This window comes from Callospermophilus lateralis, chromosome 14 (genome assembly GCF_048772815.1).
Source record: "Callospermophilus lateralis isolate mCalLat2 chromosome 14, mCalLat2.hap1, whole genome shotgun sequence".
Classification (NCBI taxonomy): domain Eukaryota; kingdom Metazoa; phylum Chordata; class Mammalia; order Rodentia; family Sciuridae; genus Callospermophilus; species Callospermophilus lateralis.
In genome coordinates this window covers 59,678,807-59,695,952 of record NC_135318.1, presented here as the reverse complement: position 1 = coordinate 59,695,952, position 17,146 = coordinate 59,678,807, and the positions used below count along the sequence as shown (strand labels likewise).

The following is a 17,146-nucleotide window of genomic DNA, read 5'->3' as shown; positions in this document are numbered from 1 at the left end:
AACAATTATTTAGTACAGCACTAGTTGTAGGCCAGCTATGAGGATCAGTTTGACTGAGATGACTGTTAGATCCATCGGAGTTCCAGGAGGCTCTGTGGCAGCCTTGCCAAACTATCACTGGTCATAAGAAAACACAAGGACTCATAAAACCACTGGTGGCTGAACAAAAAATACCAAGTGGGAGCCCTCAGCTTCCTTCTCAATAGATTTAAGTACCAGAGTTATGAGAGGATGTGACCTCTGCCAAACATCCCTCCCAGAGTCAACTTCAAGATCTTGAATAAGAGGAAACAAAAGTCTGAGCCCAGAGAACATGGAGAGGCAGACAAGGTAATACAACATCTACTCAAACCAGAGAATCCCCAAGAGCAGGGTCCAGGCTAGGGAGGGTGAAATAAGCTATCAAGAAAAGGAAGTAACTCCACACAATCTAGCCACTTCTGGAATCAACATAACCACAGCAAAACTTCAGAGAACTTCTTTTTGTATCTCTGAGTACGTACATGCAAAGCACAAATTCTGAGTTGCAATATGAGTAAAACAACTATGCCCAAATAATTTACAAGGTTAATTCCAAGTCTGAAATTTTATTTAAATAATCACTAGTGGAAACAGTGGGCCAACTACTACCACTTCCTCATAACTAAGCCAGAGAAGGCAAGCACACCTGCAGCCAGCCTGCCAGTCAGTGTGTGATGGGTGTGCACCTCTCACTGGAGGCGGCCTCGGCCCCGGCCAGCTGCTGGAGGAGCATCCACAGTGGAGCGAGGGTTCTTGATGGTCTCATCTACGGACACGATAAGGCATGCAGCTTCAGAGGCGGCTGTCAGGGCATTGATCCGCACCATAGCCGGCTCCCACACAAAGGCATCGAAGTTGTCAGCAATGTCCTCATTGTTGATGTCCACCCCATACCACATGCCCCCCTGAAAGAATAAGGAAAAGAGGAGAGGCAATATGGCACTGATCCTAAGTTTCTTACACACAGCTCCAGGCGCTCTCCCAGGACGCTGTTGTTTCCATGGCAGGCAATGTGGCCTTTGCCTGAAGAGGAGGCAGTTACCCAGTCACACTAGGTTTAGTTCCAGCCCATCACTGGGGTCAAGTATGTGCACTTGAGTAATAAGCACAACACACTCATGATCTAGCCCCACCCACCCAACCCCTGGATTCTGACGAGAAGAAGAACCCACCTGGGCATGCCGAGCCCGCAGCTTGTTGAGGATGTTTGTGGCATCAAAGCCAGCATTGTCACACAGCTGACGTGGGATAATCTCCAAGGCCTTGGCATATGCCCCAATCAACAGCTGCTGTTTTCCTGGAATAGTCCTTGAGTAATCCCGAAGGTACTTGGAGAGCTCCATTTCAATGGCTCCACCACCAGCCACTACTGAATCATTCTGCAGAAACCAGACCACCTCTCAATGCAAGCAGATCATGGTCCAGGCTCTAACCTGGGCCACCTGGTAGGTCCTCTGGCCCAGAAAATGGTGTTTCCTTCCTTACCCCAAACGAAGCCCTAAAACAGCCCAGACATGGTTCCCGTCTAACACACCCCAACTCCAACCTAGTAAACCATCAAGAAACATGCAATTTGAGGACAGTGACATAATCACTGGAATACCCAACTACATCAATTCCACACTTTGCTAACAAGAACTAGCCTTAACCTTTAAGACAACATAACCTATTTGAGACTAAAGCTGAGTTTTTCTATGATTTCTGGGGCCAAAGAGAGCCCATCATGCAGGTAAGGGATCACCATACAAATCCAGAGTCTGAACATGTAGGGAAATAGGGCTGTGTAGATAGGAGGCCAGTACCTTGATGGCCCTCCTGACAATCATGATGGCATCATGCAGGGACCGTTCTGTTTCCTCCATGAACTGCTCAGCGCCTCCACGGAGGATGAAGGTACAAGTCTTGGCCTTGGGGCAGCCAGTGAAGAAGTTATACCTATGCTCAAGATGAAATCGCACACGTGAACTATTTCCTGCTGCCATCTTGCTGGATCTGTTCTCCCCACCAAGCCCTCTCGACACTTAGGAGCTGCTCTTCTGTTTTCATTGAGGCTACCCAATCCCAACCTTAAAGGCATTTTCTTGGGAAGATCTGTGCTAACCTTGGGGGAATCAAGATTGTGGAATCAGTCTTAAGACCCAACAGGCTCTTCTTCCCACCCCTAACATTCTTCATGCCCCCAAAGGTAACATCTCAAAAAAGGAACAACAGTACAAGCTGTGCCCAGAAGATGGCAAAAAGCCAGACCCACTCACCTCTCGCCTCCAATCTGGGTCTCTTCAAACACCTGGCAGTAGCCTAGCACATCTGCTGACAGAGCATTCACACTGGTCTGGATAGAGCCTCCACAGGCCTAAAGAGCAAAGAAGGCAAAATCATCTAGCAGCAAAGGCTCCCAATGAGGCTACTCAGCTCCCTGTCACCTAGTCTCCCTTGCTGGACTCTGCCAAAGCAGCCCAGAGCCCTCTGTACTAGATACATCTACCCTTTTCTCCCAACCTCCAACGGACCCTTAAACACCTCTGAAAGCAGAAAACAAAACAGTTTAAGAAAAGAAAAACATCTGGCAGGAAGCCCACTCCCAATGAGATTGTCCAGTTAATCACAGTGCTACTGCTAGTTCTCTCATGAACGATATTTACTTCCCGACCTGTTTGTGGTTGTTAGGCACAGAAACACTGGGAATGAAGGATTTCCTGGCAGAAAAAGACAGGGCCAACCAAATATGGTATACCAGGGGTAGCCGAAATCCCCTTGGGGCCACAAAGGCCAAACAAAGAGCAGCCTGTGAACATTTGGTTACCATCATGGTCCTCTTCAGATCCTCCTCAGGTACACGTCCAGCACAGAACATGTCCCTATCAGCAAAGTACTGAGTGGCCACATCCCCAATGGGGAGCTTGGACAAGATGACTTTGGCTCCAGAGCGATGGATCTTCTCTAACTTGTCATATAGAATGTTCCATTCGGCATCAACAATTGCCTGATAATCCTGAAAAGACCCAGAAAATGATGAGGATACGTTGGCATTTAGGGTAGGCTAAAATAAAGAATGCTACTGTATCTGGTAATTAACAGGGGTAAATAGCTACTCTTTAGTCCAAACAAATGAGGCCCTTTTAAGATAATAGGAACCATGTAATACTTTCAAACACAAAAGCAGAAATTAACCCCAGGGCAGGGAGCTACACCATAGTTGGCACAGCCAAGGTGTGAAAAATAGTTCCCCATAGGAGTCCTAACCTGCACTGAGGTGCTGCACCATGGGCTTCCCAATGATAAGACCTTCTCCTCCCCACCAAAGGCCACCCTGTACTGGGTGAAATGGTGCTTCCAGCAGGAGCATTGATATCAGCAATGACAAGAGTGCAGTGGGAGGAGGCTGACTAGGGGGAAGCAAAATATCAGGCAAGATATATAGCTAGAAAGCCTCTGTCAATGCCGCCCCCAGGGCCAGAGCACAATATTTCAACAACTCTTCTGTATCCAAATTATGCTAGGCTGAGATCACTAGGGAAGAAGCATAGAGTGAGAAAAGCAGTGTGTCTGGTATTCAAATATTAATGCTTGGGGTAGGAGGAGGAAAAGGGGAATATAAGAAGCCTGAGAAGCAGTGCTAGACCTGAGACAGTCAAGACCTGAGGCCCTGGCCCAGAAAGGTACCCACTCCCACACCGCCTCCAGCTGGTAAGGCCTACCTCCACTGTGTGGACTCTGATTTCAGCATTATCTTTCTCAGCTTTCAGCTCAAGCTCAACATTTAAAAGGGCAATTGTGGGGTCATGGTACTTTTTGGGTTGCATTTCAAAGCCAGCGTAAGAGAAAGTCTTCTTGAATGCAACACCAGCCACCAGCTGAGACTCCTAGTTAGAAACAGACAGTTAGTTCAATGGTTTGGTACCAGCATGCACGGAAGCACATGCCTGTAATCCCAATGGCTTAGGAGACTGAGGCAGGAGGATGGAAAGTTCAAAGCCAGCCTCAGTAACTTAGTGAGACCCTGTCTCTACACCTCTGGGTTCAATCCCTGGTACCCCTCCCCCCCCACAAATCAGGTCTGTACTTTGCTGGGTTAGTACTTGTCCATTTCTGTAACCCTGAAAGAGTAAACCATTTCTTTATTTCACTGCCTTCTCATTAACAAAAATTTTGGAACAACCCATTAAAAAAAAAAAAAAAAAAACATTTTTAGTTATCCTTTTAGTATGAGGGAAATCATTCAGTTTGCAGAGACAAATTTAGGACTGTCTTTTAAAGCACCTGCCAGTGAATAACTCTATATTCACATAACAGTGTCAGGAAAGGAGCCAGGCAGTTATGTTAGGGCAGGAGCTGAGCAATGCAGCCTTCGTCTACCTCCAATTCCCTACCCACTGTGCATGTGCATGCGCGCACACACTCACACACACATACAATCACAGTGTGTATGCTATAGTCTAGAAGGCAAAGACAAAAGATAATAAAAATCAGTTATCATTATGGCTCATCACATATTGATCCCTTCCAGACATGAGCTTCTACCACATTTTTCTTAACAGAACTTCCTGTGGGTTGGATTTAATAGCAGAACATAAGAGAAAGCATGTTGCACTTCAGACTGACTTAGGCATTGAGACTTCGGTTCAAATCTCCATTCTCACGGAATGACCAAGTCTTTCCTCATTCCATGAAAAAGGGCAATCAGGTCAATGATCTTTAGGTTCTCTGCCCATATAAGTCTATAATACTATAGCCTATCAGTGAGTAGTATACACCTCCGGTTCCTGCATCAAAACCATGGCCTCCCAAATCCATGGCCTCCAGTTCCTGCATCAAATCAAAGACCTCCTAAAGAGAGTGACACCTAAGCTGAATCATGATGGACAAACAGAAATTAGTCAAACAGAAAAAAGAAGGGTGACAATGGTCCTAATAAAAGTGATGGATAAAAGAAATAATTAGTAAATTAGTAGGTAAACAGTGGTTGACAGGGAGTGGGAAGTCAGTAAAGTTTTCAAGGATGCCCCTAGATTTTTAGTGTAACAGAATAAACCAACTATGACAAGGATTATACAAAATACTACTGGTTTATAGAACCGGACAATTTAATTAACAGATACAGGAACATGAGGCTCAGGGGTGAAATGAGGATGAAAGATATAAATCAGAAGGTTCTCTATTAACCCTAAGTAAAGAAGCACTACCTGAATTCTGAGTTAGGTTTTATGTATAAGAGTTTACAAGGCCAGGCACAGTGGCACATGCCTGAAATCCCAACAATTTGGGAGGCGACACAGGAAGATCTTAAGTTCAAAGGCAGCCTAAGCAACTTAAGCTTTAAGCAACTTAGCAAAACCCTACCTCCCCAAAACAAAAAGGGCTGTCAATGTGGCTCAGTGGTTAAGTGCCCCTGGGTTCAATCCCTAGTATCAAAAAGAAAAAAATCACCAAGGAAGAATAATAAGCATGGCAGCCCAGAGATTAAAAATGTAAAAAGTAACACGGAGCCACTAACATCAAAGAACATTTCCTCAGACAAATAATATTGTATTAAAAAAAAAAAAAAAAAGTTACAGTTACGCTAATAGAGTAGGCATCAGCCACATGGTGCGTTTTAAAAAAACTAGATTTAAAATTTATCTTTCCAGGTATGGTAGCCCATGTTTGTAACCCCAGCAACTTGGGAGGCTGAGGCAAGAGGACCACAAGTTCAGGGTTAACCTGAGCAACTCAACAAGATCTTGTCTCAAAATAAAAAATAAAAAAGGATGGGAATGTAGCTCAGTGAAGGAGTGTACCTGACCACTCCTTCAGGTACAAAAGCAAGTTACAGTACACTATTATAAGCAATCATCTGTGTTTTAAAAAATAGTATTTACAAATGTACTTATATTTGCATATGTAATTCTAGGACACAACACACACACACACAAAAAAAAACTGATAACAGTGCCTGTATATGGGTAAGGGGTGGTATATGGAACATGCACTTTTAATTTTAGGCCCCTTTACAGTTTGTTTATCCCAGATAAATGAATAAAAGGGAAAGCTTGACGGTATCATTGGTGAGTGAAAAATGGAAAGTATCTCTTAGATTTATTAATTGGGAGGGTCATAGATAATATCTGAATTAGTCCTACCATACCCCGAACAATGATGGAAACCAAGGTTCTGAAAATCAATTATTCCAATTTTCCATTCTGCTCACAAAGCTCTGCAGAGGTTATAAAATTTATCTATATCCTGTAGTGGCAGTATGGGAATACAGTCCAAGTCTGACTTCTGGTCCAATAAGCGTTCTCTCTCCATCTGTACTGTGTACCCCACTCCCACATGAAACTGTCAGAGGAGCCAAGGTGAAAGCAGGAGCCGTCTACAGAGGCCACAGCAGGCTTACCTCTAGGGCTCCACCCTGTACCTTCTTGATTCCGATCATTTTAAGCTGCAGCAAATCATCAAGCATCATCACAGCATCAACCACCATCTTAGCAAAGAAGGCTTTCTGCTGAGAGATCAGCTTGGAGCTCAGAGCCGTCATGGCACACTTTTCTAGCAGCTTCCTCTGCTCCCTGGGACACAAAGGCAGAATCTGTATCAGGTCTTGAAAACTTAATCCTTCTTACCTGATTCTACTGTGATGTGGAGGTAGTTCCCTTCCAGCCTTTAGTCTCAGCCCTCTTCAATTTCATCTTCAGTATCATTAGGACAGATGATCAGTGACAGAGGGCGGCTGTAGTCAAAGACCTCCCATGTGAAAACTTTTAAACTACGATCTATAGCTTCTTTTTTGCCATGCTGACTAGGGCATAGCCAAGGTTCTAACAAGAGCCAAAGTGCCTCAGGCCCATATAGGGATTTGCCAAGTGCTTCCCTGCATCCAATTTGGCGACAGGATGTCAAGGTTCTGACAAAGCCCACTGCAAACTTACACTTTATCTTGCTTCTTCACAGTCACAGCAATCTCTTTGATCTTGTTAACTGCCTGCCAAGAATAGAAGTTGAGTGAGTTTCTTATGTTACAAACAAACTGGTAAAGTGGACAATTTCTCGTTAGTGCCTTGTCTGTTTACTCCAAACCTTAAGCATTTCTATTCTACAGCTCAAACAACATTCCTAGGTCCTATAACTGCCTATGAATATGTAAAACTCTGTAAGTTTAGAAAATTCTGAAAGTGTAGAGTAAGTAGAAGAATCATCAGGGTACTCCCAGGATTCAGCTCTGGATCAGGTAATATATTTAAAACAAGTAAGTGAAGGGTTAGGGATGCAGCTCAGTTGTAGAACACTTGCCTAGCATGTCCAAAGCTTTGGATTTGATCATCAGCACCACAAAACAAAACAAAAGAACACAACTGAATGAAAACAAGTCATGACACTAGATTAGGACAAAACCTCTGGCTTACTAAAAACACCTCTGACTTCTAGCACTTTATTAGTTGTAGCCCTAAGTAACTTAATGAAACCCTGTCTCGTAATAAAAAAGGGATAGAGATGTGGCTCATTGGTCAAGCACCCCTGAGTTCAATCCCCAACTCCCCAAATACAATGTGTACACATACATACATATACATACATATATATATATATATATATATATATATATATTTACACATGTGTATAGATACGTGTGTATATGTACTTATCTTTGCCAAAGCACTCTTCATATATAATCTCATTTTAATGTAACCACCAAACCTTCTCCCCTTGCTGATGACAGCAAAGGAAGAAAGTAAAGCCTAGCAAGATTAAGTATCTTGTCCTAGGTCACAAAATAGCTAGGTCTTAAGATGAGCTAGAAGTACTTGATAGAAATAAGGTTGGAGATGTGGAGATGTAGCTCAGTGGTAGCATGCTCACCTATCATAGCAAGACCAAAAAAAAAAAAAAAAAAAAAAGGCTATCACTTACTGAGACTATATCTATATCATAATCTACCAAGCTGACTCCAACCAGAGGTTTAATCTATCTCATCAAACAGCTACTGAATAGAAGTTCCTAGAAAGAAGTCAGGAAATGCCCAAATAACCCTATTCTTGCAGTCACTCCACACGCCAGTTAAATTATTATCCTAAGAGGAATGTGAAGATGCCCAAGTACAAGGTCAGGTGAACCAGTGATCCCGTACCAACTGAGTGGCCGTTCGGAAAGCTCGGATGATGATCTGGGGGTGCAAACCTTCCTCCACATATGGTTTCACTTGCTTCAGAAACTCTGCAGCCAGTAGGGTCACTGAAGTGGTACCATCACCAACCTGGAAAAGAATGACAGGAAACACACATTCTCTGATGTTCAGGAAGCACCTTGAAACTCCATTTTCAGGCAACCTACCCATTTAAACTGGACATTATTTAAATAGGTGTCAAGCTTTTTTTCTGTAAACACAGGTTTTTGCAACAAAAAGAACATGATAGTAGTCCTAACTACTTATCAATTGGTTCCGGACTACAAAAATTAATTCCCAGATAACCCCATTCTCCAAAGAGGGTTGATTTAGGTAATCAATTTTCTCAGTGGGGCTGGAGTCGTGGTTCAGTGGTGGAGCACTTGCCTAGCATGTGTGAGGCACTGGGTTTGATCCTTAGCACCACATAAAAAATAAAAAAATAAAATAAAGGTATTGTGTTCATCCACAACTAAAAAAATTATATAAAAAATGTTTCTCAGTATATGAAATCACATACATGAATTAACTGAGAACATATTAATTGTAGTCAAGGCATTGTGATAGTCCCTTTCTGGACAGAAAGGCATAATTTCCTTGTAGATAATCCAATACTCACTTTTAACTTTAAACCATACTGTTTTATAAGCTACTGGGTCCTAACAAACCTTTACACTTCAGGACATATCTGTAATATACATATTCCACAGTATTCTAAAACATAAACCCATTTCTTTCAGTGTTTATCATCAAGACTCCAGTGTTAGAACTGATTTAGGAAAGACAGGATAATGCTACAGAACTGTATACTTAAAATGGCTAAAAGGATAAATCTTGTTATATTTTACTATCATTAAAAAAGGTACACCAAGGGCTGGAGATATAGCTCAGTTGGTAGAGTACTTGCCTTGCATGCACAAGGTTCTGGGTTCAATCCCCAGTGACACAAACACACACACAGGCACACCAGAAAGAGTTTCCAGCCCCATTTTGTAGGTAACTAAAAGATGAGAAGTGAAACTATTTATTTAGTAATTCACGTGATAACAGTACATGGGCCTGCTCCTAAGAGCTTAGACTTAGTCTTTAGGATCTCATATCTAAAGATCATTGCCATTGACAATGTGTTAACAGATATGAAAGCTACATGCAATAGAATAGTATGAATTCTTTTTTCTTTTTCCTTTGTACTGTGGACTGAACCCAAAGGTGCTTAATCACTAAGCCATATCCCGGTCCTTTTTTATATTTTATTCAGACACAGGGTCTCACTGAGATGCTTAGGGCCTTGCTAAACTGCAGAGGCTGGCTTTGAACTCACAATCCTCCTCTCTCAGCCTCCCAAACCACTGAGATTATAGACATGCACCACCCCGCTCCTGGATAGAATAGTATAAATTCTTTTTTTAGTTATAGATGGCCACAATACCTTTATTTATTTTATTTTTTTATGTGATGCTGAGGATCAAATCCAGTGCCTCACACATGCTAGGTGGGTGATTTGCCACTGAGCCACAACCCCAGCCCTAGTATAAATTCTCAAAAGATTATTTTTGTAAGCATATATTATAAAAGTATAATTTTAGACATAAAACTAAAAAATTATAAGAGATAAAAAGAAGGTAGCAAGCAGGTATAAGTTTCAATATCCACTTAAAAACATATGATTAATTTTCCTACCTCAGCATCTTGGGACTTGGCAATGTCCACTAAAGTCTTTGCTGCAGGATGGACAACATCAAGCAGTTTCAGAATAGTGGCCCCATCATTAGAAATCGTTGCTTTGCCTTAAGAGAAACAAACAAAAACTTAAAGCCCCTTTCCTAAATTCTGTCTTCTATTTGGACCTGGGATCCATGTACACTTTTTCTTGGGATGAGGAAGAGGGGATCACAGTAGGAATTAAGGGAAAGATATCAATATCATCTTTTTAAGTAATTAGCTCTGTGCACAAATTTTTATAGACCACAGGTTCCCAATTTTCTTTCAACAGCAATCAATACAGATCAATTTGATGTAGAAAAATATTTTAAATGAGAAGATACACAGTGGATATCCTAGTATTTTGCATGTCAATTAACACACTAAAACATAAAGAGAATTTTCTCCTTGTCTTGACATGATACAGTGGGAGTGATCACTGAGAACTCCAATTGGTTTTATTTCAGTTTTCTAGGTCACATCTTCCTACAAGGCAATGGCTTTCGAGACCAGGTTCTCCCATATATTCCTACAAGTGTTCAAAAATCAGGACAATGTATGAAGTGGAACTGCTTTAATCTGAGCAATCCCTTAGAGGTCTTCTAAGCAGTGGGATTTTTGGTGCAAACCTGTACTAGTCCCAAATACCACCCAAGCCCCTCCTCTCCTGCAAAATAGGCCTTGAGGAACCCAGTAGACTTACCTCGGCCGTCCACAATAAGTTTGTCCATGCCACGAGGACCCAGGGTAGTTCTTACAGCCTCAGCGATCACCTGGCAGGCACTAATATTGCTCACAAGCTGAGGGATGCCTTGGGAGCTATCAGTACCCTCTTTCAATAGGATAACTGGTGTGGGCTAGGAAAGAAAGAACAATTACCTGCTTTTAATAATCATTTATTATAACGAAACTCAAGAGGGGAGGGGACAGGAAAAATGCTCCCAACTCCTTCATACAATTATCTGAAGGCCTTTCTAAACCACATTCCCCAACCATCTACCTCCAGAGGCATTATCAGGCATGCAAGGCAGGAAAATGGTTTGAGGAGCACTGACCTAGAGTAAAAGAACAAATCACATGTTCTAAAGTGCCCAGTTGAATGAGCATGGCCTTTTCAACTTTTGACCTTATTATTTCTTGTGCTAAGGATTAAATCACAGAACAAGAGGAAGAAGGAGGCCCTGGTCAGGATTCAACCCCAAAGTAAAACATCCACTGGTCTGTTACAGCTCCATCTTAAAGAAACAGATGGGGCACCTGTGCAGTATGCAAGGCACAGACAGCTTGAGGTGTATCCTAGAGAGGCACAGGGCTTTACCAGCTGGAATGAGTGTAGAAGACAGAGAAACAGCACCTTTGTCTTGCTTCATAAAATGACAACACATGTAATTCACATAGCAATCTTTCCATCTTATGCTGGCTCCATAAAGCTTCCATGTGACTAATTTCCAAGAAGGTGCCCCAGAAGTTTATTTCTTCCTTTGTCACACTGGACTCAAAAGGGCCACTATCCCTTTAAGGGCTTCATTTGAAGATCTGCTTCAGAAACTCTGGGAAGACAGAGAGCTTGGTCTTCCCCACAACCCCTAACAGACACACCAGTACCAGGGATTGAATCTAGGGGATCTCTACCTTTGAGGTACATCCCAAGCCCTTTATTATTTTATATTGAGACAGAGTCTGGCTAAGTTGCTGAAGCTGGCCTTGAACTTGCGATCCTCCTGCCACAGCCTCTTGAGTTGCTGGGATTACAGGTGTGTACCACCATGCCCGGCATACTGCTTTTTCTAATTTTTAAAAATTTATTTTATTGGTTCTTTTTAGTTATCTATAACAGTATAATCCATTTTGATAAAATTATACAAGCACAGAATATATCTTACCATACCACTTTTTCTTAAAGGGACTACTTAGATCTTTTATCCAGTGGCAAGTAGCACAGACAATGGCTAGCGAACCAGAGTTTGCATCCAAGCCCAAGCCTTTAGAGATGAGTTGTGAATCAAATCTAGTATTCTGGGTGTTGGGCCAGTTTTTCAAGTGAATCAGAACTATTTCAACACGTTTTACTGTCTATTATACTTGTCAACAAGCTATGATTTTAATTTCTTTCTTTTCTTTTCCCCCTGTAGTACCGAGTATTGAACCCAGGATGCTCTACCACTGACCTACATCCCCAGCCCTCTGTATTTTAAGACAAGGTCTCACTAAGTTGCTGAGGCTGGATTCAACCTTGCCATCTCCTGCCTCAGCCTCCTTAGTCTTATATTTATTTCTTACTGTAACATGAAATAAAATGTTTACAGGCCATCCACCCCCAGGGTGCTAACCCTACCTCAGGTACTGAGCAAGGGAAGGAAAAAAAAAAAAGTATAGGTTGCCTCAGCCTTACAATAAGGAGTAAAGAATTCATATTCCAGAAACAGTCTAGCGATCCATGAGCCTGGTTCCATATGAACTAAGCAATTCTTTAAAATGCTCAACTTCTTGGCTCAGCGGGAATGAATAGGAAGACTAAAATAAAGACGAACAGGTAGGCAGGAAGCAGATCTCACACACCTGAGGCTAGCTATGGCAAGAAGTTCAAATGTTATTCCTACAGAAAAGGCAAGCCCAGAAAAAATTTTTAGCAATGGATTGGTGTCACAAAGTGGGGATGGGCCATAATCCCAGTGACTCTTATCTTAAAATTAAAAAAGGCTCTATTGTAGCACAATGCTGACTACCCCCAACTCAATTCTCAGTACCACAAAACAAAACAAAAACCACCATAGAAAACAGATAAAAGGCAAGATATAATATGTAAATGTATAAAAGGGATGGAAAGATGTCCAACAGACTCTAAGGAATAAAAATGGGAGTATTTGGGGGCTAGGTTTATAGCTCAGTGGTAGAGTTCTGGCCTCACACCTGAGGCACTGGGTTCAATTCTCAGCATGACACAAATAAATAAATGTCTTGTGTTCATCTACAAAATATATATATGTCAAATAAGCACACATTACAGGTGTGGGTACACATGCAAGATACAGCCCACAAACTGGTACATGCTAGGCAAGTACTTTACCACTAAAAACACCCTCCAGTCCTCCCTGACAAGCATTTTGCTTGTCAGAAAACTCCCTGTTATCTGGGACCTGGGATGAGGATAGAGGGAAAAACTCCTTCCTTTTCCTGGAGTGGCCCAGGTCTGGTAGCAAGAATGGCTTCTCTATATTTCCAGTCCTTCAGCAGACCTAGTCCCTGGCACCTTCTGAAATGGGCAGATGTATCTCCTGTAAGGTACCACCTTCTCCCAGTCCTGCTAAGTCATTCCTTAGGAATGCCTGAAGTTTTCTCTGGTTCACCCCAGCCTTGGAATCTTCTGCTTTAAATTAAAACCAACCTAAGTCAAATCCATTTTAGCACCTTCAATGTGTTCTTTGTCTCTTTGACAGGCTACCTTATCTGAGGCTTTTATAGATGTTTTCTCAACTCCACATCCAACTTGTACCCTTATCTGCAACAGTCACCCTACCATTTTCTACCAAAACCACTTTTCTACCATGAGACCAAATTCCTAAGAGCCTCAATCCTTCCACGAATTTTCTCTAGAGCAGTAAATGGGACAATTGGAAGAGGGGAATCTCCTTTCTCTTCATTCCCCCTTGCTCACAACTTATATATTACCATGCATCTTAAATAAGTATGAGTTTCCCAAAGGTAAGGAACACAGTATCCTAACCTTGCAGGGCCAAGATCTGGCCAAAGATGAAACAATATGCATCAGCTTTTCAAGCTGAAAATTCAACTGTTATGTGAACATGCTTGATGTAAGATAGCAATGGCTTCTTAACTTTTTTTGGAAATAAACTGGCACTAAATTTACTGAGAATTCTTAAGTACAAAGCAAGGATCAAGAAGCTCACCACAGATTCCAAGTTACCTATCCTTGTAGGCCATACAGAAATAGTAGGCTGAGGAGAAGAGATCCTAAAGGGAGGGAAGGGTGGCAGAATTGGAGTGAGCCAAGTCAGGCCAAGCAGGGTGGGTCATTTTCTATCAGTTTCCCAGCAGCAGACTCTGTTATGGAGAGCATAAGTTACTTTCAATGTCACTCATTTTTAAATTTTTTTTTTTGTAGTTGTAGATGGACAGCATGTCTTTATTTTGTTTATTTTTATATGGTGCTGAGGATTGAACCCAGTGCCTCACATGTGGAAAGCAAGCACTCTGCCACTGAGCTACAACAGTCCAGCTCCTCAATGTCAAGTATTTTTATTCCTCCAGTACTCTGACAAGGGAATCACGAAAGGCTGGAATTTCAGCTTAATGATCTTCCTCTTCATCCTCCTTAAAAATGTTTATTAAACATTAAGCTTGATGTTCTATAAAACAAAGCACGCAGAGCTCAATACCACAAAAGGCAGGGACATACACTCTGCTCAAACTGTCTCAAAGTCACAGAGCTGAGGTTTCAGGAGCTGAGCTTGGTGGCACACACCTGAATCCCAACTACTCAGGAGGCTAAGGCAGAAGGACCTCCAGTTTGAGGTCAGCCTGGGCAACTCAGTGAATGCTGTCTCAAAAATAACAAAGCCAAAGCAGGAGAGGGGTTAAAGCTTCAGGGGACTCTTTTACCTCTCTTTCCATTACAGGCTTCTAGAACATCAGAGACAAATTTTATGCCAGCATAGAGGACTCCTGGTGGTAGAAGTTTCACATTCCAAAAGGAGGTGAGACATCCAAGAAGTAAGCAGTCAATTTGACACAGCAGGAAGAATCAATTCAAGTGAAACTCAAATGCAGTGGTTTGTAGCCATTTGGTAAGGGGTTTTATCACAGCACAGGAGGACTGTGGTTCTGATCATCAGTTCTTTAAAAGCCAACCAAAGCTCTCATAGAAACTTTGGCAGCAGGAAGTAATATAGGGAGGAAAGGAAGCAACTGCTTAGTTAACATCTGCTACGTGTTTACTACACGCAAGGTACTTTACATGTTTTATTTCATTTAATTCTATGCACCAATACTCTATTGCTATTCCCTCTAAGAGACTAAGAGCCAGAAATTAAATATACTCAAAATCACACAGCTGAACAGTGGCAGAGCTAAGTTATACACATAGGACTCTAATGTAGTTCCAGAGATCTTATTTTCAAACATTGCACTATGTGTGCTATCTCCACAAAGAGCAAGACATCTTCAAGAACAATGGAAAAAAAATTAAAATAAAGAGAATAGTAATGATGAAGACTGGAAAATGAATGAGCAAAGGAAGGATACAAGGTATTGCCATCACCTGCTCAGAAGCTAAGTTAGCCCTCTCAAAAGCAACCTAGACTATACCACTATACCACCAACGCTTGAGACACAGGGAAGGTATCTGAAACTCTGAGAGGGAGAAATGGGGAGCCGTGTTGCAGAGCTACAGGGAAACCTTTGGGACACTCCAACATTCATAACGCAGCAATGTGCGCAAGCGCGGGCACACACACCCACTTCTAAGAAAACTAGACACAGAGTTTGGTCGCCAACTAGAAAATCTTGTCTAATGTCACCGGAAATAGAGTGCAGGTCGTCCCACCTCCGCTACTGTATCCCCCTCTGCCTTGCCCATTTTCCCAGCTGAAAGGCTGCATCCCCAGTAATCCTCTGGGCCTGGTACATTCAGTAAGCATTAATATGTACCAATTTGGTGACTGCGCGGTAAATGAATGAATTTAAGTATGAGTGGAGTAATATGTTTTCATATATGCAACAGCCGAAGAGCTGCGGGTCGCTGGGCGCGGCCCAACAAAAGATTCCCAACGCTGCCGGTCCGTTCTAAAAACACACTCTTTCAATCCAGCAATCTCCCAGGACAGCCCGGGCTTTCAAGCCTAGTTGCGGGCCGCGTATGCACACCCGACCCACAATCGTTTCACACAGGTCCCTACTGTGGGGAGCCTCGAGAAGGGGTTCCCAACGTGGCTTCACGGTCCCGAAGCACCCTGGGATCTGTAGTCCCCGACCCTACCAGAACCCTGAGCCCCACAGAACGCAAGCCAACCGCTCCTGCTCCATGCCCGAATCGACTCAGGCCGCGGCCAGCCGGAGTCGCCCGCAGGCAGGGAGCCAAGACGAGGTCCGAGGCAAGAGTCTGGAAAAGATCCTACAAGGCTGCCCCGGCTGAGTGGCGACAGCCACCGACCAGATGGCAGCGGATGGCGATGGATGCGCGAGACACCACTCACCATCATTTTGGAAGCTTGTTCAGTGGCCCGCTAGTCCTCTGTTCTCGCTGTCGGGCCGCCCAGCAAGCCCACAATGCAATGCGCCGGAGAAGTCCCCAGAAGCTTAGCCAAGCCGTTGAGCCGGTAGAGGAAGAGGATGGGCCACTTCCGCCACTCTATGGTTTGCTACCACCGAGTCGGTGTGGCTAGAAGTTCCTGAGGCTGAGTCTCTGGGTCGCTCTAGTTAGAGGCGTTACTTCAGGGGTCGCTGGACTTCGAAAATGCTTCTTTTAGAAGATGTAAGATCCTTTATAGGCCTGTGTCACCCACTAACATTGGTTTCACTCCCCTCCGTTCCCGGACGCCAGGACAAGGAATGAAATAAATGCAAACATCTATTGAACGCCGACTGTGTGTGCTAATGTGAAAGATCACGTATCGCGTTGACACTATTATTGTGCCCACTTTACAGACGAGGACAGGTCGAAAAAAGTGTCCACAATCACAAATGCACAGCAAGTGGGAGCGAAGCGGGCATAAGAAACTAGCCTCAATGTCCGGAGTCTGGCTCCGCGCTGGCCAGCGCCTCCTCGCGGGTGGGATGCATCAAGTCGCGGCTCCAACTCTTATCGACAGTGAGCCCGCAAGCGATGGTGTAACTGCGCGAAGGACTAGCTAGACAATTGCTTTCCCGAAAAGGGGAGGAGGAGGAGGAAAACACAGATAGGGAAAGGCAAATCGTTGAGCGAAGCATCAATGGAGAGTGTCCGGCCGAAACCATAAGAGCCTACGGCCAGAATTTTCAGCAACTGAAGAGATCCTTGCGAGCCACCCACCAGTTCCCCATCCTCCTCGCCCCGCCTACTGCCAGCAGGGTACTGGAGAGTCGAATCTATACCAAGAAACGCGGGGGCGGAGCTGAGTCGAGGGCCAGCAGTTGCTGTTAAAGAGTTTAGGCCAATCACACATCAGCTCCACTTCTCTCGACCAATAGAAAGTGGGCTAGGGCGCAGAGGTGGAAAGTGTGGCTACACGAGCAGGTGTCAGAGCCAATCAGCCGTGGACCTCGTTCCCGTCCGCCAACCGGCGAGGA

The 17,146-nt window shown here is 43.4% G+C and overlaps 1 protein-coding gene across 1 annotated transcript; it reads right to left on the bottom strand.

Moving 5' to 3' along the window:
- Positions 1-567: 567 nt before the first annotated feature.
- On the bottom strand, positions 568-16,902 carry Cct7 (chaperonin containing TCP1 subunit 7). The gene is made up of 12 exons (XM_076833030.1): positions 16,075-16,902; positions 10,566-10,719; positions 9,842-9,948; positions 8,126-8,251; positions 6,930-6,982; positions 6,398-6,569; positions 3,720-3,884; positions 2,825-3,013; positions 2,277-2,374; positions 1,824-1,956; positions 1,194-1,400; positions 568-926 (listed from the first exon to the last, which is right to left on the bottom strand). Exons 1-12 carry the CDS (start codon positions 16,078-16,080, stop codon positions 711-713), a joined length of 1,626 nt encoding a protein of 541 aa, XP_076689145.1. The 5' UTR covers positions 16,081-16,902; the 3' UTR covers positions 568-710.
- Between the last annotated feature and the right edge of the window lie 244 nt (positions 16,903-17,146).